Source organism: Diabrotica undecimpunctata, chromosome 5, assembly GCF_040954645.1.
Source record: "Diabrotica undecimpunctata isolate CICGRU chromosome 5, icDiaUnde3, whole genome shotgun sequence".
NCBI lineage: Eukaryota > Metazoa > Arthropoda > Insecta > Coleoptera > Chrysomelidae > Diabrotica > Diabrotica undecimpunctata.
In genome coordinates this window covers 102,738,535-102,763,563 of record NC_092807.1, presented here as the reverse complement: position 1 = coordinate 102,763,563, position 25,029 = coordinate 102,738,535, and the positions used below count along the sequence as shown (strand labels likewise).

The 25,029-nt window shown below is 32.6% G+C and overlaps 1 protein-coding gene across 3 annotated transcripts in view; it reads right to left on the bottom strand.

Moving 5' to 3' along the window:
• Positions 1–25,029, bottom strand: part of LOC140441591 (uncharacterized) — an 803,694-nt gene that overhangs the window by 323,092 nt on the left and 455,573 nt on the right. For all 3 annotated transcript variants that reach the window (XM_072532421.1, XM_072532420.1, XM_072532422.1), the window contains one exon: positions 14,347–14,547. In XM_072532421.1, coding sequence (XP_072388522.1) covers positions 14,347–14,547 — 201 coding nt within the window. The remainder of the gene's footprint in view (positions 1–14,346; positions 14,548–25,029) is intronic.

Here is a 25,029-nt window from a genome sequence, read left to right as displayed (position 1 = left end):
TATAATTTGTGAACTTTCAGTTACTAATAATATCAATCACGAAGTCAAAAATATTGATTTGTCGAAAAAACGCTAAAGAATATTTTTGTTTTAACATTCACTATTCTAGCAATTACCATGGTTTTTTTTATGAACTTTTTCCACACTCGAGTTTGGGTGGTAACCACTCCCAGCGGAGAAGCACATATTGCCATCGGGTAGATTTTGATCTTTAAGCTATATTTTATCTACTTTAAAAATGTCAAGCGAATCGTTGCATATAAAACAAAATTCAGAGGTTTTCACCTATTTAAACTGTCATATCCTAAACTAAATTAAGTACAATGAGTGAAAAAAAGTGGTTGGAATATACACAGTTTAAAATTCAAGGGTATAAGGTGCAAAATTCTAGAAGAACCTAACCACAAAAACATACATAAAGACAGCTACACTTGAAGTGAGAGCAGATATCAGATACACCGATCACATTACCAAACTAGGTAAAGGCACATTGACATTTATGACGGTTCGTCACGCCGCTTCTCGTTGGCGCGTAGTTCGGAGAAAATCGTTAGGCTGTGCGATGTTTCCGTGAAATTCGAAATGATTCGATGTATAATATAAAAGGAGGATTGTTTGCCGCAAAGAATTAATAAATCATAAGTATTGTACAATTTACTTACAACATACTCAGTATTTTATTTTCGCCTGTGTTGTTAAAGTTTTGTATTTCGTGTATTGTATTTTATTGCGTTAACGTTAACGTCGAAGCTCGATAGCTATCAACCGGTAGAGCAGGCAGGATTCCGAAAAGGTTACAGTACAGCGGATAATCTTCTTACAGTCAGAACTCTAATAGAGAAAGGCAATGAATACCACTTGAACTTATATATTGACTTCGTTGATTATGAAAAGACATTCGACTCCATAGAACTTTGGGCAATAGAAAGAGCGATGAACAACTGCAGGATAGACTCCAAAGCTAAACCAATAAACAGAGGAGTTCGCCAGGAAAATGTTATTTCACCAAAGCTATTCACACTTGGACTTGAAGACGTGTTCAAAGACATTAACTGGGCAGATAAGGGAGTAAATGTTAATGGAAGAAAACTGAATCATTTAAGATACGCTGATGACATTGTAATATTCGCTACAAGTTTCGAAGATCTACAGACCATGATGACGCAGTTATTTCAAGCTTCGGAAAAAGTAGGTCTTAAAATAAACTTGGAAAAAACAAAAATAATGACAAATACACCGAACATTCCAGAAATAACACTGAACGACTTAAATTTAGAAACAGTAAGCGAATATATCTACCTGGGACAGATAATGAAGTTAACAAAGAAAATCAAACTGCCGAAATTACCAGAAGAATAAGGTTAGCGTGGGCAGGATTTGGAAAACTAAGTTGGATCTTGAAAAGCACTAAAATAGAACAGTATTTGAAAACCAGAATTTACTATCAGTGTATCCTCCCTATACTCACGTATGGTTCACAGACGTGGGCACTCACCAAGTCCAATATGGATAAAATAGTAAAAGCACAAAGAGCGATGAAAAGATCAATGCTCGGGGTGAGACTTATAGTCAAATAAACAAACAAATGGATTAGAAGCAAAACCAAAGTAAAAGACGCAGGAGAACATGCTGCCAAATTAAAATGGAGCTTCGCAGGACACAATGCATGACTAAAGGATAAGAGATGGAACCACGAAATACAACAGTGGAAGCCATGGTTAGGAAAGAGAAGCAGAGGAAGACCACAAATGAGATGGGCTAATGACATTAAGAAGATCGAAGGACACAACTGGAAGCAAGTGGCGCAAAATAGAAGACACTGGATTGATTTGGGGGAGGCCTAAGTCCAAAGTTAGATTACTTAAGGCTGAAGAAGAAGATGAAGAAGATTGTATTGCGTATTTTAAAATTAACCAAAACAAATTAGTGTAAACGAAGATTGGAGCATTGGTTTAAAGGTGTTGCAATAAAAATAAAATCATCTGAGGCTTCACTATTTAGAACAGCAATATAAGAAACTACAGATAAATGATTATTAGAAAAATTGGACATTTTTAAAAAGAAGGAAAGATATATAAAGGAAGGAATAGGTACACAAAAGAAATCCGTGACTCAAAGACGTTAAATAATGGATAAAAAAAACGGAAATACTATAATGCATTACGCTTTTAGCAGAAAACTTTATAAGAAATATCACCAGGATTAGGAGGACTGATTTAATTAAACCAAGTTAATATTCTTTCTTAAAAAATAAATTTTAATAAAAACACAAACTTAAAGTAAAAAAAACAACGACTAAATACGTAAAATACTGTGTCCGTAATATTTTAGATTAAAACTTCTGAAGACACGCCTCCAAATTATGAAAGAACTTTACACACGGTTATTTCTATTTAATGACACTTTCAGGTAAAAAAAAAGAAAATGTATCTGCCCCTAATGTTTCCTAAGGTTCCATTTGTCATGATTATTTAACTAGCGGGGGAGAAAATATATACAATTTTCTCTTCCTGGAAATATTAGAAAGGAAGTGAGTTTAAATTGTTTTGTAGTGTTATGTTAAATTGTGTTTTATTTGACAATGACAATGAAAAAGTACATCAGGGAAATCAGTAAAAAAATACCATGTTTAAATCTTTAACTAATCCAGGTGTCTGGCATGTTTTTATATAAAAAGAAAATTTACACGCAAAGAATTCAGTATTGTTTTTTAATTATTAATGTTAAGTATTTATTTTCTATTTTTTGATCGACATCTCTATGGGTATTTTCCCACATACTCCATATTTTTAGGTGCACCTTTGTAACTCACAATCCACCTATTACAAAAATAACATTGAATATTATTCTTATGCAACATTTCCGACCAGCAGTCGCATATGGAAGCGAAACATGGACGCTAACAAAAAGAGAAATAAATAAATTGCTGGAGTGAGAACGTAAAATTCTTCGAATGATATATGGCCCCTTGCAGAGACAACGTGACAAACGAATGGAAAGGCAGATACAATAACGAGCTAGAGTCTCTATTCGGAAAAGAAAATCTAGTCAGATATATAAAGGCCAATAGACTCAGATTGGCAGGGCATGTGATACGCAGTAACGACAATCGCCTTATAAACAATGTGTTCTGGGAAAGGCAGAGGGAAGAAGGTCTGTACGGCGGCCTAGAAAAAGGGGGAAAGATGCAGTCAAAGAAGATGGGAGTGTGACAATGGGAATTACTGGCACAGGACCGACAAACATGGAAGGCAATAGTAAACGCGACAAAGACTCAAGAAGAGTTGTAGCGCCATTGATGATGATGATGATGATGAACATGCCCGACGTTACTTGACATGAAAGAAGAACTTCAACAAAATTTATTTGAAACGTCCTTGCTTGGCATTTCCAATATCCCTAGAGTTTTTACTGCTAGTGAACAAAGAAATGATAAAAAAAATTGACAAATCAATATATTTACATTAAAAGCAGTACAAAATTTTAATATTTGAAAATCAAAGTACCGATCGCAGTTCCGACGAACAAAATAAACGTGGCCTGGATAACCACTATGCTAGCTTCTAGAAAATTGAAATAATAATTTCAAAATATAAACAGTTGAAGCTATTTAACTTAAATAAATATTTTAACTAAAAAGAAAACGATGAAGTATGTACTAAACTTAAAAAAAAATTTAGGGGTTTAGAAAAACGTTTATTAGGTTCAAAACCAGTTCAGCAGAATCCATGCAAAAGCACACGTTGGCAAAATGGATGTACAAGAAAATTGGCCAAATCAAAAAGCCATGAACTATTTGATTATTATTGGGGATTTGCGGATTACCAAAAAACAAAGAGATTAGCTACTCTCGGGTACAAAAGAAAAAGAAATAACGACAAACAGCTATCGAATCAAGCAGGAAAAAAGAACATTCAAACACGTAATTACCAAAAATGTACAAAAACAAAATAAGTATTGGGCACAATGATGCAATTCATAAAAAACTTCCTGATTGAGACTGAGAGCAACTTCAAAATGGAAACTCAATTTTTTTTTTATTCAGGTTTGCATTTTTAACATTTATTCAAAAAATTGTTTAGAATTGTTGGTATATCACAAACATACCAATATCTACATACAAGAGTTGTTGCACACAAACATAGTGTAGAAACCAAAAAATTAAGCACTACATAACTGGAAATAGTAACTGATTAACAAACATGCATTTAATATTTTACGTCTTAAACATATGTAAGAGGCTCCAATGGTTCTCCATTACTTCTTACTAACTCAAAATATTCATATAAATTCAACACAAGTTGCTGCGCTTGGGAATTTAGCGTTTTTCCAGGCATATCTTAAAAATAATAGTAATATCACTTTTTTTGTTAGCTTAAAAATAAATACTTACCGAAGGTAATCAAATTAAGAGAGCAACAGTTAGTCGTTCTAACAATTATTATGCTTGAAAATATATAATTCAAATAACATACCCAAAGACTACTTTGTTTAATAATTTGAAAAACCAAAATAAAATAAATTCAAATAAATTAATAAATTTGACAAATGAACTAATGTTACTGTCAATGAAAATTATAAACGTCAAAATTTACAGTAAACAAGGTATCAAAGACATACCATATTGTTGATCCTTGTATAACTTAATCTGCTTTCTATGAACAGGCGGCTTAATTTTGCAATACTAGTTTCTGAGAGTAAAAAAAACCTAGCATAAAAAGTAAATCGTGAATAATTTCATGCATGTGAAAAGATAGAGTGAACGTACTTATATGTAACATACCGATAAACTCAGGCATTAAAAAGTGTCTATTTATAGATATATATTATAAAACATAGCAGTTTGTAAATAAAGTACATTCCAGTGTTTGAATAGATTTAAACAATTATCTAATGTATCTTCTTTAAGTTCTTCCCAGACCGAACATTACAGTCTGTGCACGATTCCATTTAATCAAAAAAGCTCCCCGTTAACGCAGAAACGATTCAATATTCTAAAATTAGAACGGAAAGCCCTAAACCATTTTGTCAAAAACAGGGTTATATTTCTCAACGTCAACGTAGTCATTTGTTAGCTGTAATTTTATGCAGATCGAATGTATATCAAGACATTTACGTCTAGAAAATTCGGTAAGTTACGAATTAATGCTTTCAATTCTAAACTTGGAAAACTTTTGTGTTGGTACATGTGTCATTAAGAAATTATGTCATCACGAAAACTTGTAAAGTTACTTTTATATCAGGTCTCCCCTTAGACGGCTATATTAATGTACCTTCATGTACTTTATAGTGTGACGGTCATTTTGATTATATTGTATTTTGTTGGTTTTTCAGTCAAATGGTAATTAACTTTTAAGCAATTTGAGAATGTTAACACATTCGTTGCTGACTTTTTTCGAGAGGTGTTACTCAGGAGCGGCAATATCTTTGTTCTAAGATATCATTGTAATTGATATTAAAATACATAATAATATTAAATTAATTAAATAAAGTGTACATATATATATTTAGGGATTCTACAGTATTCACTGCCTTCCCTCGCTCAACCGTTTCCATCTCTCTCTGTTGTTCCATTCTCCATCGTTTAGTCCTCTCTTACTCATGGCGTCGTCTACTTCGTTCCTCCAGGATTTTCGGGGTCGTCCTCTTTTCCTCCTTCCTATGGGGCTCCATTCGGTTATTCTTTTTATCCATCTGCTGTCGCTAGCTCTTCTTACATGTCCATACCACTTTAGTCTTTTTTGTTCTATATATGTTAGTATGTCTGTTTCTATTGATGTTCTTTGCTTTATTTCGTCATTACTTCTCCTATCCATTCTTGATACTCTGCAGCATCTTCGCAGGCATTCCATCTCTGTTGCTATTATCTTACTGCTGTTTTTCTTGTTTATGATCCAATTTTCGGCCCCATATGTCATAATACTTCGCACTAATGTTTTATAAATCTGCGTTTTTGTCTTCATATTTAGGTGTCTATCCCACCATACTGAGTTAAGTTGTCGGATTGCTGTTCTTGTTTGTCCTAATCTTTGTGTAATTTCTTCCTCTGTTGTTGCCTTTTTCGTGATTATGAACCCCAGGTATTTGAATTTATCCTTTCCTTTGATTGTTACGTTGTCATCAATCTGTAGATCTTCTATGTCTTCTTCACTTGTAGATAGGTACTCTGTTTTCGCGAGGTTAATATCTAGGCCAGCCTTGGTATATTCTTCTTGTAGTTTCTTCATCATGTAGCTTCATCTTCAGCTTTATGATCTTCATCATAAAGTGTACATTTATTTATAAAATGTGATTTGAATTTTTGACTTCGATGGGAGTCATGCGCACCTGGCTAAGAATTTTATTAGAAGCCAAATTAGAACGTTTTTATAGAAAAATAATTATATTACGGAATTTTAGAAAAAATAAGTTTATTTATTCTATAAAATACAGAAAGTTTCACATACTGATTTTATTTAAATTCACATATGTGCAATTTCAAAGTATTCGGCAGAAAATCTGGGTTGATCAGGACATTTTCCGCAGTGATTATGTTGCCTGCTTTCTAATTTTGTTTTCAAAGCATATTTTGCAACGTTTTCTCTTTGTTGGTCCCTTATTAACCATAAGAATTTTTGAAATACTGTGTCTGGATGCAGGAATATTTCTTGTATTTTACACTTTTTTCCATATGGCATACTTTTCGCCATTTTGAATCACGAAACTACCACATAAAAGAACTGGTAAACATTTTTGACACTATAAGTCCTCACTCACACCTGACAAACTTTAACTAACGTCAGCGTCGTACTAAGTAAAATATATCTACTGTTTTCAAAATCAACGGGCTACTGTCCCCGATCGGAGTCAAGCGCACCTAGCAAAGGACCACTTTGACTCCGATCGGAGTCATGCGCAGCAAAAGTGGTAAAAAAGAAGAAGGGGATAATGGAATAAAAATAAATGGAAAACATTTTAGATTTAAGTAAAGAAAGACGTTAACTTAAAAACAAAGTTATTCAGATGTATGGTAGACCGTGGCTACTTGTGCCACTTTGGAAAAAATCATTTTTAACATGTTTTTCCTAATTTTTAGGGCTAAATTGGGATTTATTATTTGCGGACAATTACAAGAGAAGGGTCCAGGGGAAAAACGGCATTAGTCCATTTTTTCAACAAACCAAGATCTCCATTGATTTTTGTGGTACTGTTAGGTTACTTTCAATTAGTGAGACCGTTAAGCTGTAAAAACAGCGTAAATCCTCAAAACAACCATTATAAGATTTACTATACAGGGGAATAATGGCATGAGTCCGTGCGCGTGTATGAAAAAACGGCATCAGTTCCTGGTATTAGTTGGTGTCGGCAAGTCAGTTGTTGCGTCAGCCGTTAGTTTATCATTCATAACCACGTGCATCTGTTGTATTTTAATATTTCTGTAGTGTAAAAGTTATTATAAAAATAGAAGAATTATCATGGATAGTGACTATTCAAGGTCCAGTGAAAGTGAGGCTGGTCTATCAAGCACGGAAACGAAGAAACGTAAAAGAACTGGCAGAGGGCGAAATGTAATGAAAATTTTACGTGTCACTGCCCATGAATTGTGATCTGACTGTTTTTGTAAACGTTGTAAATGCTTTATTGTGGTTCCTGACCCTGAACGGTCTATAATCATTCGTGAGTTTAATAAATTAGGTAACACTGATGCACAAAACTCTTACCTTACTAATCTAATCAGTGTTCTTCCTGTCATCCGCAGGCGACCTGGAAAAAACGCTGAAGAATCTAGACTTAATAATGCTTTCTATAGTTATCGTGTTCGAATTGTTAAGGATGGAATTACTCGTGATGTATCGGTATGTATAAAAGCTTTTTTATCTTTTCATGGAATCACAGGACGTCGAGTTAGATACGTTAGAGACTCCCTGCTTTTTAATGAGAAAGCACCTATCGATATACGAGGAAAACCTAATTCGAGACCTCACGAACTTTCTGAAGTCACAAAGCAAAAGGTGATGGAGTTCATTCATCAGCAGACTCGAATAAAATTTACTTGCCTGAAAACTTAAACATAGTGAAATTACACAAAATGTATTCCGAAACAAACGTTGATAATAAAATTTCGTGCGAATCCTTCCGTGAAATTTTTGAGTCAAATTTTAATATATCGTTCGGATATCCACGAAAAGATACTTGAGGCACGTGTGACTCCTTAAAAGCCGACATATTATCGATAACTACATTATTAAATTCTTCTTCGGACCTTGAAACTAGGAAAAGAGCAAGTACTGATGTTAAATACAAACATTAGTCACTAATGTTTGTATTTTGAGAACGATTTCTGAAGTGAAAATTGAAACGTCAATAAACGTACTTTAACCTTTAATTGTGGCTTATTCTCATTCAAATAGTAATTAAGAACCATAGTAACATTGGTCCCCTTCTTAGTTGAAGTGACACCACCAACAGTCTGAGTCTATGTCTATATTCCAAATATCATTAGCTGTAAACTAGGTTTTAAAAAAATAGCCCGACGTTGTGCTTGTTGAAACTTGTATTCAGACTTAAGCTAGTAGCCTCAGGAACTCGAATAGACACATTATTGTTACGCTTTATGAACTTTGGAAACCAATCATTGCTAGCTATTTTCCGCTATAGCAAATTTAAATGCTAAACTTTTTATTTCTTTTGGGCCAATACCATAACATATTATGTTTGCTGCCTGAACAGCATATTCACAGAGCTCTTTTTCTTCTTGTTGTGAAAATATTATTCAAGGTCCTTTGTAACCCATTTCTACCTCTTTATTTGGATTGGTTTGTTGTTTTTATTTATAAATCCAAGTAAGGATATTCAATTACCACAATATTTTTCAGCTGCTTGCCTTAAACTACATGATCCAGACTTAATATTTTCACAACGAAGCTGACTCGTAACTGCTTATATTACTTCAACCACGTTCTGTTTTCCTTTTATAATATCTTACCATTATCTGTAACAAACCCATAAACACCTATTAAAATTTGTAGTAGCATGTTGTGACACTGTCATAATGTGGCCCAAGCCTGTCGTTACAACTAGCCCCACCGTACGCCATTTGACATACTGCCACTCGCACAGACCTCGATACACCATATCGAAACAAAAATGTGTCTTACTAGAGAGTAATAAACAAGCTATCTATTATAACTAAAATAAGTTTATATAAGGTTGAATGCTCGAATAAATGAAAATTAAAGGCAAATATCGAGCACAATTGTAATAATCACATCTTGCCCAAGTACTTTCGCTTTCTAAAGTATCAACAGGGGCATTTCGTCAAATTTGGGCTACAGGAGAGAGGCAATACCTCTCTCCTGTTGCCGACAAAAATGTAGCGTAGAATCTTTTTAAATAATTTTAAACTGTTTGTCCTTGTTCTAGTGTAGAGTTATGTACAATTTATGTTTAATTTCATGTTTATTACATTCTGCGCTTGCTGGATTTGACGAAATGCCCCTGATGATGCTGTAGAAAGCGAAAGTACTTGGGCAAGATTTGATTATTACAATTGTGCTAGATATTTGCCTTTAATTTTTCAAAGTTAAAATAAGTTTGTTACCCTGTGGTTTGAAAGTGGAATAAAAATTCAAAGACAATGGCAAAATTTTACTTTGTTACAACAAAATGACATAAAATATTATAAAGTGGCATAAACACATAGCATCACAACCAAACACAAAAACAGATTGAGGTCATGCGGAAAAAGAATTCGGGGAGACCGGGCGGTGCTGCTACCTATAGTTTATCTGTAAAACTATTTGTCACAACATGCCCTAGCCCCGGTCCACAAAAAAGTGGAAAAACCAATAAAACACAAAATTAAGCAAGGCAAAGAATGGGTAAAAAACAATGCGCAGAAATAAAAGAACGCCAGAAAAGACATGATAGTTTTAGCATACATAAAAAAATTTAATAATTAACTTACAACAAATGCAAATGGGAAAGAAACTAGTATTGAGTACTAACGAAAAATTGAGATGGATGGAATACCCCAACGAGTTGTTCATAGAACAGAACAGATGGAAGTAGAAGTAGAGGAGGGTGTGGTTTTAAAGATATTAAAAGGGGAAATTAAAACGACATTGACAACCAGCAAAAAGGCAAAGTAGTAGATCAAGACTAAATACCAACAAAAAGCTTAAAATAAAAAATGATGAAACCTTAAACATTATAGTAGACTTGCTTAACACAATATACAAAACAGGACATATACCGAAACGATGGATACTCAATTTTACGCTATCTTGAAAAATATAAAGGCGAAAGACTTCAAAGAAAACAGAATAATATCATTAATAAGTCATTATATCTAATTATTCTTGAAAATAATATATGAGCGTATAAATAAAAACTGAAAGAAGGAATAGATGATAGTCAGATTGGGTTTAGAAAGAGACAAGGAACAAGTCAAGCGTTATTTTTTTTTAATGTGATAGCTCAAAGACGCATGGATATGAATGTGGATTTGCATGCTTATTACGTTAATTTTGTAAAAGAATTTGACACAGTAGAACATGAAAATTTTTTTAAATTCTGAAGACAAAAACATAGACAAAAACATCTTAAGAATAATAATAAACCTTTACTGCAATCAAAGAGTACAAATTGTAATAGATCATGAAATCAGTTCAAAAAGTGAAATCAGCAAAAGAGTTAGGCAATCAGCAGGAATATTATGTCTCCAATACTATTTAATGTATATAGTAAGATATAGTAGGATGCATTACTACCTTTAAATTAAGGAATAATAATTAACGGAAAAACTATTAACAACACGAGATAGGCACATGACAGCGGGATTATAGGAAACCCTGCTTAATCACTTCATCTACTACCAAACAAGAAAACCTAGTTTCTATGAAAACGATCACGGAAGTATTCCGAGAAATGGGCTAAAAATACGAAATAATAAACACAATAAAAATAAAAAAGTTACAATATCTAGAACAAATAATAAGGGGACAGCCATATGAAATACTAAGATTAATAATACAGGCAAAGATAAAAAGAGTAACGACTTTGGGAAGAACGAGAGTGTCATGGTTGAAAATATTAAGGGAGTGGTTTAAATGCAGTTCAATAGAACTTTCCAGAGCAACGGTAGGTAGAGTAAAGGTCAGTGATGATGGTATCCAACCTCTGATTGGGAACGGCACTCAAAGAAGAAGTATAAATGAGTATTTCACAAGTGTTATGCTTTAAAGACTTTTCAGGTAAAGTAATATTTCAAGTAGTTCCCGTCATCAAAAAACCATTAAAAGAATTTTAATCCATAAAAATTTCCTTTATCGCTACTAGGATACAGCAACTTTTGCTATAATTATATTAAGATTATATCAATTATATTTTCATTTAAGGAATTTTTGAAGAAAAACTTCAAAACTAGAAAAACTAGAAAAACTATAAAATATAAAAATACTCCCAATATAAAATATTCAGTAAAAAAAACTACACGTCAACAGTTTTGGAATCGTAGCATAGTTTTGGCTCTATGCTTTAAAAGACATTATGAAATGAAATTAAACAACTCAAAGACTCGCAAAGTTTAAAGATATTGGACATTATGCTTGAGGACTTGATTGGTTTTGATAATTATTCAAAATTATTAGTTTTTAAAAAAGTAAACATTTCAGGACGGAAAGACCATAAAACTATTAAAAGTAATTTTAACTTTTTAATTTCATCGTCCTTGTGAAAAGTTTCCAATTTTTTGCGTAAAACAGACAAAAAAATTCCAAAAGTAGCAATTTTAAATTCGAAACGTATCGGCGAACTTGTAAAATTTAGTTAAAAGAGTTTTATAGACTCTTGAACTTCACAGATTCTTTAATCACTTCCCAAACTGCTAATAGTTGATTTATTGCTTTTTTTTTACCTACCGGGAGAAATCAAGTCGCTCCATTCTCTTTCGTTCCTTTTTTGCCAACGTCCTCGATTCTTTTCACAGCTGTCGTTCGTCTTATTGGCTATATAGATTAAAAATGACGCCGCACCTTTTGGAAAATGTCTTTCAAGACGAAGATTTGTAGTTGGTCGGTGTTATATTGTCTACACTTTAGTTTGCTTTCGTTTTGTGGATGTCGGGAGATACGTAGTAAGCCACAAAAGGCTTTGATACACAAACAGTTTCAATGTTTTCCTGGTAAATTTATCGCTGTTGTTTGAAAACAGGATAACTTGTAGTTAGGATTTAAGAAAGCGTACCGATTTAGATCAAGTTATTAATAATAACAGTTATTGATAAAATAGGATTACAAAACAAGTTATTGGAACATGTAAAATTTGAAAGAACTTTACGGATTTCTGTCAAGAAAATAGCACTACAAATCTATTTAATGAGTAAAAAAACATGTTCTTTATATAGTGTTACAACAAAATAGCACTTGTTGCAACATATATTGCAACAAATTAAGGCTTTAGCATATTTGTAACAATTTTATTTGCTTACAAGGGGCTTAAAAGGGGGACTGAACAATTACTGGGCACAAAAATCAATACTTACAGAAATATCCTGGGCAATTACTATACAAGAAGACTTCTAAACTATTAATAATTAGGACACCGTTTAAAAAAATTCTCTTACTGCTTAAAAAAAAGGTGTAGGGTTTTTCTTTCCTAAAAATTTTTAAGGGTGAATATTTTTTTAAAAGAAATATTTTTCCAAACTCCTAGTTTAAAAATAAATGTTTATTTTTATTCTATATAAACAGTTGTTTTTATTACTACCTTTTAAAAAAAACAAAACTTTAAACTAGCGTTATGAATCAAATGACAAAAAATGATTTGCTTACTGTCATATGTCAAAATGAAATTATCAAACTTTACTGAATTATTATTTATCAAAGGTTAATTTTAGTTAAAAGAAACTAAAATATGACAATTAGCTGATACATGAAAACTTCATTTATAAACTTTTAAATTGGTATGATAGTAAATCTTAGTGTAATACCGATAAATGTTTACTTAGAAAAATTTAACAAAACTACCCGCTTTAATGGCTAGTTATTTCTTTTTAAATTATAAAAAAAGTTCGTTACCTTAAATTTGAACAAAAAAGCATTGACCCACAAACTTTAAACAATTAAAATCCGTCCCTTTGGAGACACAAGATGAAGGCTGGACAAGTCCTGGAAGAAATTATTAAAAATAACAAAAGTACACTTCAGGTTATCCAGGATGATAACTATAAGTGATCCTTCAAACTCGGTTTTTTATTTTGCGCTTAAAACTATGTTGCGGCTTTATATAGCACTGGAGATGCCGTTATCAAATCCCTTCACACAGGATACAGCTAACACCAAACGGTGATTAATTCATATTAAAAAGCTTGCCACACTGCATCGTATCCTCAAATCAGTTTCTTTACACCACACACATGGAATTAAGAGAAAATTTGCCGGTTTTTCACAACTCTTTCGAACAGGTGCTCACCCGTTTAGAACCTCCATAATTCTCCCTCCTTGGCCAATAGAATTTTTGCTCCACGACGTCTTAGAGAGAAACTTTTGTGGGAATTTATTAAAATTAACACGTAATTAAGCGAGGTCAAATTCGACAATTAAGCCGCTAATTTGGTTTTCAGCTGATTCAACAAAAACTTTGAGGAGCACACAGCTTTAGGTCGCTGTCACGCTATCACCAGCGGAGTATTAAATAAATTTTAATATATTTAATATTTTTTTTTAATATTATGCTACAGATAGTGAATTAATTCACAAAACAAAACAAAAAACACAATTAAGACAGACTTTATGTAGCTCAAAAAGACAGAAAACGATAATAGTAAATCGTTGTCGTTTATAGACATTAAAGTAGATGGCACTATTTTGTGAATATCACTTGAAGTGGGAACTAGCAGGACACGTTCGCTCTCCGTTCCGTGGATGAGTTGCTATAAGCCCGACTGTCTGAATATCACGTAACAAATATTTTACAAAAAAAACTCACTGCTATATTCAGCTTCTAAGCTGAAGAAAGACGTGGTTTTACTTCTCCACATTAAAAAAATACTACAACAGCGACCTAAGCCTTTAAAAAAATATTCCTATATAATTCATAGCCAAATCCATATCCAATAAAAAAAATCAGATAACTTCCATACTATGGTCCACAAAAATGGCATTATTCTTAAATTAATTCAAATATAATTCTCAGAATATAGTCAATTGACCTAAGTGTGGTATGTTCACTTTACGCAACGATTCTAGACAAGACTAAAAACGCATTTTTCTTCGTAAATAAGCTAATAATTTTCTACAGTTAATTCTAATTTCTAATTTTATAAAGTATTAGAAGATTACTTGTGAAAATAATTTTGGGACTTACCTGTGACCTACTAAGCATATGTTTTCTAGCGGGCGTTACATTTGTTGTTGGTGTACTCGGTTCCTGACACGCAGAAGGTACCGGCAACGGTCTGGTGCAATCCGGTTCTGATCTTGAGTCCTTTAGAGCGACGTCTACCGATGACACCACCCCCTGCCTCATCTCCAAATTATCCAGATGGTTAAGGCTCCGAGATCGGACCTGAAACAAAAAATATATATATAAATAGATTATAAAACAATAAAAATACTATAATTTATTTAAAGAAAAAGTATGTTTAGATATAAATTGAGATACCTTCACTTGATTTATATGTTAGTATTGGGCACATTACGTGAAATAACGGAATTCGTGACGGGTCAAGCCCGTAGTGAATATGAGTTAACTTCTCAGTCGTAAACCATGGAGTATGAGCATTACTGACGACAATTTGTGAATGCACGCTCCCACTCTAATTGTATAAGCTGCAATGGTTTATGTTATGGAAGCTATCTTGTAGAAGCTAATACTCATATTTGAGGATGGATCCTTCGATAGATTAGGTTAGGTTAGGAAACCTAGGTTAGCTTAGGTTGCATTGTCCACCCATATGTTATATTACCCTTCTATCCATTGCTCATTTTATGTGTTTGTTAAGTCGTTATAAAAGGCACGTTGGGTGAAAAGTATACTTGTCTAACACCTTATTTGTAATTCCAGTAGGCTCATTTGAAATAAAGCGCACATCTAGTGATATATTTAAATTAATGTATTTTTTATATCCTGTATTTATTATTGTAGCAGGTAGTACTTACAGTGACAAACGTAGCAATCGTGGCAACAGTACTTATCGTACAAACCTAATTTATTGCAGCTTAATCGATCAAACAATTGAAATCAATTTAAAAAAGTTTTATTAAAAAGCTAAAATTATAAAACTTTGATCAGATATAAGGCAGATATCGAGCACAGTTTAATAATTAAATTTTGCACAAGTACTTTCGCTTCCTAGAGCATCTTCAGAGGCATTTCGTCAATTTTGGCCTATCCAACAATCATGGAATGTCATAAACATAAACATAAAATTTTCAAAATAGGCGAGGCTACATTGTGGTTGGCATCAGGAGAGAGAATGTTATTACATTCATTTTATGTTTATGACATTCTTTGATTTTTGGATAGGCCAAAATTGACGTAATGCCCCTAAAGATGCTCTAGGAAGCTAAAGTACTTGGGCAAGATTTAATTATTAAACTGTGCTCGATATCTGCCTTTTATTTAATCAAAGTTCATTTATTCGAGCATTCAACCTTATATCAATCAAAATTATAAAAGTCTTTTTAACAAATACAAAACTAGTATAAAAGTTATATTTTTTTAGTACATACATGCTCTAATTCTGGACGTCGGAAAAATGAGGAGTCAAGGGTGATTAACCCCAGTAACATCTCATAAATATCAAACAATGAACATTTTTTCCAGTTTACGCTTCCGAGCCCTAAGGAGAATTTCACCTTGGTATTTTTTATTATCGCTTGTCATTCGATCATTCTTCATTTAATAAAGAGGTCGATATTTTCCTTAAGTCACTTTTTAAATCCACACAAGATGGCGTAAACCATAAATTTGATTGGCTGTTGACGATATTTTTGTCTTATTGGCAGGGGTGTCGTTTGTTTTCTGTATTGTTTAATATTAATAAGGGAATGATAGAGAAAAATAAATTGTGTGATGTTTTATAAAAGGTGCAGGTAAAGAAGAATACAAAAGTAATTGTTCAAACCATACAAGGTTGACAATTTTAAGACAATACCTTCAAGAGGCTCATATAAAATCTTTTTTTGTTTTGAAATGATTTCTGGAAGGTTAATAATTGTAGAAGTGTTTAAAGCATTAAGATACAAAAAGAAAGTGGAACTTTTAAATACGTATATGCAGCTAGGATCTTTATTCTATTTAAATAATTTATTTCAATAATAATCATATTCATTTAATCCTTGCCATTGGCTATATTCGTTTCTATAAATTTGGTAATCTTCTATAAAAACATGACAAGGACTGGTTTAAAACTTACGCTGTTGTGCTAACACAAGGTTTCTTATTTTAGTTTTTTTGGCCTTATATAAATTTTTGTTCGTCTTTTTGGGTAAGATTTCCTAAACTATATGGTACCACAAGGATTAATAAACTGCAGTAACATGGCCGCTCCTATGAGGAACTCATAGGATAGCGACTAGAACAGCTGTCTGAAATTACATGTGCCGTATATGCACACATTTAGCCACATAAAAACCAGTATCTGAAGCCAAAAACTACGCCAAACCAACTATGTTAAACAAGTGCTCCAACTGCACAGAATATGCACAGAGAGTACCATAGGTATTATTTCCGCATTTTTTAAAGCTGTAGGTGGGATTTGCTTTATTTTCTATTAATATTAAAATGTATTTTATTCTTAACGTACAATAAATAGGAGAGTTAATATCCTGTTTTATTTGTCCCAGAAAAAACTCATATTTCAGAGTTACTTTTTAATAAAAGACGAACTTACACCTGAGAGATTAGAATTAGAAATTCAATTTCAATTCAAATTCAAAGAGTTACAATTTAACGAAATTACATAAATTGTCAATAGCACGAAATAAAACGTAATAAAATAAACAATCCACTGCAAATTACATAATAAAGTCTTAAAAAAGTGTTAAAATTGAACGCATATGATACCCAAATATATATAAACATACTTTAGTTACTTGTACATAAAGCTACTGTTTCTTAGTTATTCATTCAGAAACTCTTCTACTTAATAATAATGGTCTTTTAGATAGGTACCTAGGCTTCGTCATTTTATTAAACTTGATGACAGATGATGCAGATTTAAATTGTAAAGTGAGATGGTTGTATAATTTTTTTTCAGTGGACAAGATCGGTAAATAAACATCAAATGGTGAATTTCTGGTGGAGTAGTCATCATAGGTCTTGCTGGAAAAACATGTAGGTGTTTACGAATTAAGCAAATTATTTTTAAAATATGTAAAGAGGGAAGCGTTAAAATCCTATGGTTTTTGAAGGAGCTTCTGCAATGTGTTGTTCTTCTACGGCCAAACAGATACTGTATTGCTCTTTTTTGTAGACTAGAACCTCAAAAAGAAAGACCATATCGAAGATGAGACTCAAACAAAAAAAATATGTTTTGGAAGATGCTAAATTGAATTCCTTCCAAACAGATCTTATTGCAAAGCAGGTTATGGTTTGTATCTCACTTAAAAAATAAAAAAGAGAGTAAATTAGAGTCAGATCAGGTTTTAATGAAGTAGATCAGAAGTTATAGTTGCAATATTAGAGTTGCTCTAGGTGATAAGGTATCATCAGCAAAAAGAAACATTTCCATGAAATCATTTATAAAGAAAAGAAAAAGCAGATGACTCAATACTGAACCTTGTGGTACTCCACATACAGTGCTTTTATGACTAGAGTCAATCATTTGCTCTAACCAGTTGTATCCTATTCCTCAAGTAAAGTTGGGTCCAATTTAAGGAAATACGTCAATTCAGTTTTTTTTATCAAACTGTCGTGATTTGCACAATCAAAAGATTTGGCATACTCACAAAAAACAGCAGCAGTTTAAAGATAGTTGTTTAGTGATTGGTAAAACTCATATAGTACAGAAAACATTGCACCACTGGTAAATTTATTAGACAAAAAACCGAACCAATTTTGTGATAAAATGTTGTTTTCAATGAGAAAGGACATAAGTCGGACTTTTGTAAGTTTCTCAATAATTTTGGATAGTACCGGTAGTAAGTCAATAAGTTTATAGTTACAGGCATTGGCTTTATCACCACCTCTATGAAGAGGAATATTAATGGCTGTCTTTAGGAACTGTGGAAATTTACTCTTTTCAAAGAAAAATTCATTTAGATTTAGAGGAAATTGATTTAGATTTTCAGTGTTTGGAAGAGACAATGTTTGAGCCTTTTATTTTTATTTCAAAGATCGTTTATTATTGTCCACGTTTCTTTTGCAACTCTTTTTAGAGTTTCCCACACAGTTTTGTGAGTACGCTTTTGTTTTGATAAAAATTTTTGATGGGTTACTCTCTCCTTGGTGACATATTCAGTGATACAGACGTTGCGTTGGTAGTAAATTTCAATGTACACTAGTAAACTTTTCACAGTGAACACAGCCATTTTATTGGCGGATATGCGAATACCTTAAGTAGTCCAGGGTTTGTGATGTTTTGGCCTAATTTTAATTAAGCCAAAACATAACAAACAAAACCTTAACTGAAGATACAGACAAGCTTATTAAAAACATCACTAAAATTATAGTCCTCGTTCCTTAGAAGGAAAGTGCCACCCAAAAGTCACATAAATTTTGGAATTTACGAAAGTTCTAACCAGAAAAATCTTACCTAAATATCGGATTTTCGAGAAGGGTTTGCTGAGAGTGTTAAACTTGATATATATTTCTTTATGATCAGATAGTCTCGGACATCATAATTATGGTAGATGTTGTTTTAGTAATTCTTGTAGGAGAATTTGCATGCATTGGGAGATTATGCGATTCAAATATATTGACCAAGGATAGTTGGATAGCATAAGCAGCAGCGTAAATAATATTGAAGTTAGCGAATAGCATGTTTCCGCTTTAATTAGCTAGGTTATCAAACAAATTTAACAGTTTAAAAAAAAATAGAGTCAGGTGACCTATATATGCAAAAAAATGTAAAGATTAGGATTCTTATTATAAACTTGGGAAAACTCAAAGAAGGCTTTACTTAACAGAAAGTCATATTTTGTTACCGGAGAGAAACTATTACTTGTAGACAAAAATAAGGGTGCCACCATTAGCTGAACTTGAACAACGATACCTAGCAATTGATTATGGTATATTTTTCTACAAGAAAAGGCTCCTTCATTTCAAGCCAGTGCGTTGTAACCGCAACTATCGAGGGAATTGCTAACTCCTATAGAAAGAAAAATATTTCATCCCCTTTATATCTTATAGAACAAATATTAATCAGAATAATGGTAAAGAAGTCGTATTGTTTAAAAATTTCGTTTTGGAGAGGCAACGGAATAGTAATTTTGGTGACATTTCCTTGATTTTTGCAGATGAATAATTTTTCCCGAAGTAATAAAGGGCCTAAAAACATCAAGATTAGCTTCCACCTCAGTTGGACCAATTCCAAAGGAATCGTTAAATTCTAGAAGTATTTTTCATGAATCTTTAGTCTTAGTGGGAAGTCCTTAGGAAGTCAAAAAGAGTTTAACGCTTGTGTTGGTAAATCCATCGTAACATACTGAACTAGGTTGGTGGCGTAAAAAATCAAGATGTAGCTTAATGGCTTTTAAGATATTCGGTTCCCCTAGTTTTGCTTAAAAAAACGACTGTTATTGGTTATTGGTTAATCTAACTCTTGGTGGGCTAGATGAAGCATTAAAGAATTGGCTCCCAACTTTCTGAGGGTAGTTACATTGTTAATAATTTGCCTTGTGGGGCTTTGTTCTCTAGTCCTGTGGTATGATACCTTCTCTTCTCATGGCGCCGTCTCCTTTCGAAGGTTGGCGATCCAAATGGCAACGGTAGTTTTGAAAACTGCTGCGCAAAAGATTTCTGCGGATGAGCGGTCGAACCATCTTCTCAGGTCTTTCAGCCACGAGTTCTGGCGTCTTCCTACTGATCTTTGGCCCTGTACTTTTTCCTCCAGTACAACTTGAATTAATTCGTATCTTTCGCCTCTCAACATATGACCCAAGTATTGCATTTTCCTCTCTTTGACTATTCTTAGTAATTCTTTTTGTTTACACATGCGACGAAGTACCTCAACATTAGTAACTCTTTGTACCCATTGAATTCTCAATATTCGTCTGTATATATACATCTCAAAGGCATCTATTTTTTTTTCTATTTTAGAGTCCATTGTCCAACTTTCACAGCCATACAGTAAGACAGAAAAAACGTAAGATCTGATCATTCGGATTCTAAGCTGCAGAGTAAGGTTGGATCTTGTAAAAAATGTTTTCATGCTCATGAATGCTTTCCTTGCTTGTTCGATTCTTGATAGGATTTCTTTTTTTGGATTACACCGACTATTGATATTTGCTCCCAAATATTTTATGGAATTTACCTGTTCTATTATTTGACCCTTGGCATACACATGAACGTTTATTAGTGTCTTTGAAAATACTAAAGTTTTAGTTTTGGAAACGTTTAGATGTAAACCGAACATTTCGCTGTGATGAACTACCGCATTTATTATATTTTGTAGGTATAATACCATATCTTATTATTTTTTTTTAATAAATTTGTCAATTTTTCAATAAATTTCTGGGCTACCATACTTAATAATCTCGTTATTGATACCACCAGTTCCTGGCGATTTTTTGTTTTCTCATTTTTTGATTGCTTTTTATACCTCTTTACTAGTTATATTGTCATTGTCAATATATTTGTCAATATCTGTGTTATTTTGTCATGTCATTGAATAGATTATTGTTTGTTTACATTTTAAGTGTGTTATTATAACACACGAATCGTACCAAGAACTGTGGGGGGCGCTAAATATTGTATAATTTTCATCTCTAATTTTGTCTGTCTAATTTACCACCGTTGAAATTTTTATACCTACAAATACTGTGGTAAAATTTGACAAAATACCACCTTTTTTTCGATACGTGTATAAATTTCGTCCTTCCGAGGATATGACGAGAATTTGAACGAACCCAAAAATGAAATAATACAATCCAGAAGTTATAAGAAAATTCCTTTTGTACGCGTCGCTGATCATCACTCTATTTCAGGTCTAAAAACCATTCTATAACGTTATGTGGTCGTTCATTTTCCGTAGACCGTAAAAATGCAACTCTGCGGTTATTGGATACATTGCGGTAAATTTAGCAGATACGAGTAGCGGAACATGTTTAATGCAGTTTTGTGCAAGCTTTATGTCACATGTAAATGGCCAGTACTCTATTTTTGCTTTTAAGCAGAATGTAAAATTGTACAGTCAATTCAATTTCGGCTTTGAAATGGCGCGTAATAAAGCTAACAAATGGGATCGGGCAACAACTAACAGATATGAGGTCATTTTCGAACCGTATTTCGAAGCGAAAGCATCAAAGAACTAACATACTATATTTTTTGTAGATAAGTTGCTTTGAAAGCAAAGCCATCTTGTGGCTCTTTTTATTATATATAATTCGTCTAATTTCAGTTTTTTTGTTATTTTTAGTTTCTCTGTATAATCAGTCATGAAGAGAGGGACTAGAATACTATATGAGCAAATTATTTTTGATAATACAGAGACAATATAAATCTATTTTTATTTTATTGAATATATAACGTTTCTTTAGAGCTTATGAATAAATATGTCAATTTTCATGATTTTTGTTGATAATTTGTTAATATGTTTTCTGACGTTTGTTTTTCTGATATTTTTGAGAGAAATGTTGATTTATTATAATAATAAAGAGAGAAAGAGGCTATGAGAGCAAGAGTGGGCTAACCAACATTTTGTTGATAATTGAGTTATAAATTGCAATCACTTCTAACGACCTAAAATGTTAAAGCATAACTGATCCAACCAACATTTCCGTATATTATAACATAAATCTATCCAGTAAGGTGATTCTGCATTATAAAAAATAACAAAAATTTGAAAACACGAATGGGCTAACCCACGAAGTTGTGGAATAGACCAAAATTGTTCAATACATAAATACGTAAAAGAATGCAAGAGTGGGCTAACCATCCTCTTTGTAGGATAGACCGGTTTTAACTGCTAATCAAGGGTATGTATCACACAATCTAACCTTCCTGTGAATAGATGTTTGTGTTAAGGTGGAAATTAGACTGTGTAGTGCAGTTCCTTTTTTTTTTAATCGTATCCTCTCTTTGCGCTTGGAGATGCGCTATGGTACACATTTTTTTCTAAAAACCTTGCAGATTTGTAATGGTAGAGTAGATAGACTTTTACAAAAAAAATCACAAACTGGAGTTCCACCCCGGTATAAAAGAGGACAAAGTACATCAGCAAATAAAACAGGTGACGAGAAAACTAATGAAGTAAAAGAATTCATTAGCAAATTTTCCACATGCGAATCACATTATACGAGGCATAAAAGTAAACATAGACGTTATTTTGCACCAGATTTGAGTTTAGGAATCCTTTGTAACTTTTACAAAGGAGAACATACTAGTAATCCTGTCTCATTCCACATATTTCCAAAAATATTTAATACCCAATTTAATATTGGATTCCATGCACCAATTACGGATTCGTGCAAAAAATGTGATTTGTATAACAATAAAATAATGTTCTCAACAGTTCAAGCAGAAAAGCGTGAATTTGAAGTAACACTAGAGGTTCACCAACGAAAAGCAGACCGTGCTAGATGTGGTATGAAACAAGATGCAGAGTATGCAAAACAAAATCCTGAAGAAATTAGAGTGATTTTATTTGGCTTAGGACTACATAATAATAATGCTCATAACTATGGAACGAGACACAAGCATCACGAGGACCTCAAGAAATAGGATCCTGTTTACTGCGTTATTTTAAAAATGTTGTTACAACAAAAAATGTAATACTATATTCCCATCAATGCGGAGGGCAGAACCGTAACATTAAAATGGCTGTCCTTTGCGATTTTATTGTGTCACATCCTGACATCGTTCTGGAAAATATTGATCATAAGGTTTTAGTCAGTGGACATTCTTACCTTGCCTATGACCAAGATTTCGGAGTAATAAGTAAACAACAAAATTTTTTTTAAAGATATCTACGTATCTGACGACTGTATAAAAGTAATAGCACATGCATGAAAGAAAGCACATTTTACGGTAAGAAAGATTACAGAAAACGATTTTTATTCTACTAAGAAGTAAGAAAGGAATATTACAAATCGCAAACTTGATACACAAAAATCAAAAGTCCAATGGTTACAGATTTAGTGGTTGCAATACAAGAAAACAATTCCATTTACAATGTTTCTACCAATACAGCAATAATGCAGATGTTCTCTTTTACTCACTAGATGTCAAAAAGAGGACATCCAGGGAAATACTTCAGCTAGATTATCTTTATCCCGATGGACGTCCAATACCCGAAGCAAAAAAAAAAGATCTTTTAGAATTACTTTCATTTATACCTCCAATACATCATGGATTTTACACAAGCACCAGAACAATAAGGTCCACTATACAGCAAGAAGAAGAGTTCATTAACGATGAAGATCAAGTATTTTTGTTACTTTGTTTTTTAATAAAGCATATTTTTAACATTGATACTGTTTAATTGTATTGTACTCTAGGTCTAATCCACATTCCTATTAAAAATTTTAAGAGAACACTGATGCAAAAGCGGTCTAATCCACAAAAAAAGCTTAAATTTTTATATTTTTGTTAAATATACCACAAGATCTTCGAGATTTTTGTTATTAGTTATTGATTTGTAAACAATGACTACCTTTTGGCATCATATTTTAATTTTATAAAATTTCAAAAAAACGCATAAATTCTTGGTTCATATAAATCCATTATTCAATATTTGGGGTTAGCCCACTCTTGCTCTCATAGCCTATAGAATACCTCAGTCATCTAAAATTAGCAGACGACATAGTTCTGATCGCTAATAATCCTTAATAAACTTGCAGAAGTACAAGAACTTAAAAGCGACCTAAATGCAGCTAGCAATGAAGTTGACCTAAAAATGAACTCGAAAAAAAAAAAACAAAAACAACGTAGAGAGCTAGTGGATATCAAAGATATAATAATAAACAACACTGCACTTGATTGAGACAGTAGACGAGTATGTATACCTAGGACAATATTAATACATTAATATAGCTCCCTGCTACGTGAAATCAACAGGAGAATGAAATTGGCTTTTTCATCTTCTGTTAAAATGGTGTAACATTCAAATTTAGAATACTACTCCATCTGAAGAAAAGAGCATTTTATCAGTATATACTACCAATCATGACATACGACTGTGGAACTTGGGCACTAAAGAAAGAAAGAAAAAAAGAAAATCTCAAAGTTCAATGGGGCAATGCATGCTACGCATAACTAAGATAGATCGCAAAAATCTGCAAAATCAAATCTACCAAAAGAATTCCACTAGAGTCCACTAGAATTACACTGTGGTAAACAAGAGGCATCAAAAGACTAAGACGACGAGACGTCCAAACTTAAGACTGAACTATGACATAGAAAACATGGCACAGATAAACGAATATTAGAAATCGTGGGCAGAAATTAAGAACCTCTATGTAAGGGAGGCTGCATTTTAAATGATAGAATACGATAAAAAATATTGATGAGAATTTCAATGCCAATTTATGGGAGAATTTTCACTTGTTTTATTGTTATCGTTACAAGATTTAATAACTTCTCGTTAATCAAAATTATTTAGTTTAAGGCTTAAGGTAAGAATACATATCAGGATTTTAAAAAAATGTTGGAAACACTGCATGTTGGAATATTCCTTTACTCTAAATGTGAGTGATATACATGTGTGGCCAATATAAGTACTAACAAAGGTATTACAAATTTGTTCAAAACACCACTTAATCCATCTATGTTTAGTTTATCCTTCCCCTTTACAAAAAGCAGCCCAACGATATTATCTGTTAAATCTATTGTATAAGAGAAGTTGCCAATAAACTTTTATTATTTTTTTTATTTTCAGGTTTTCCT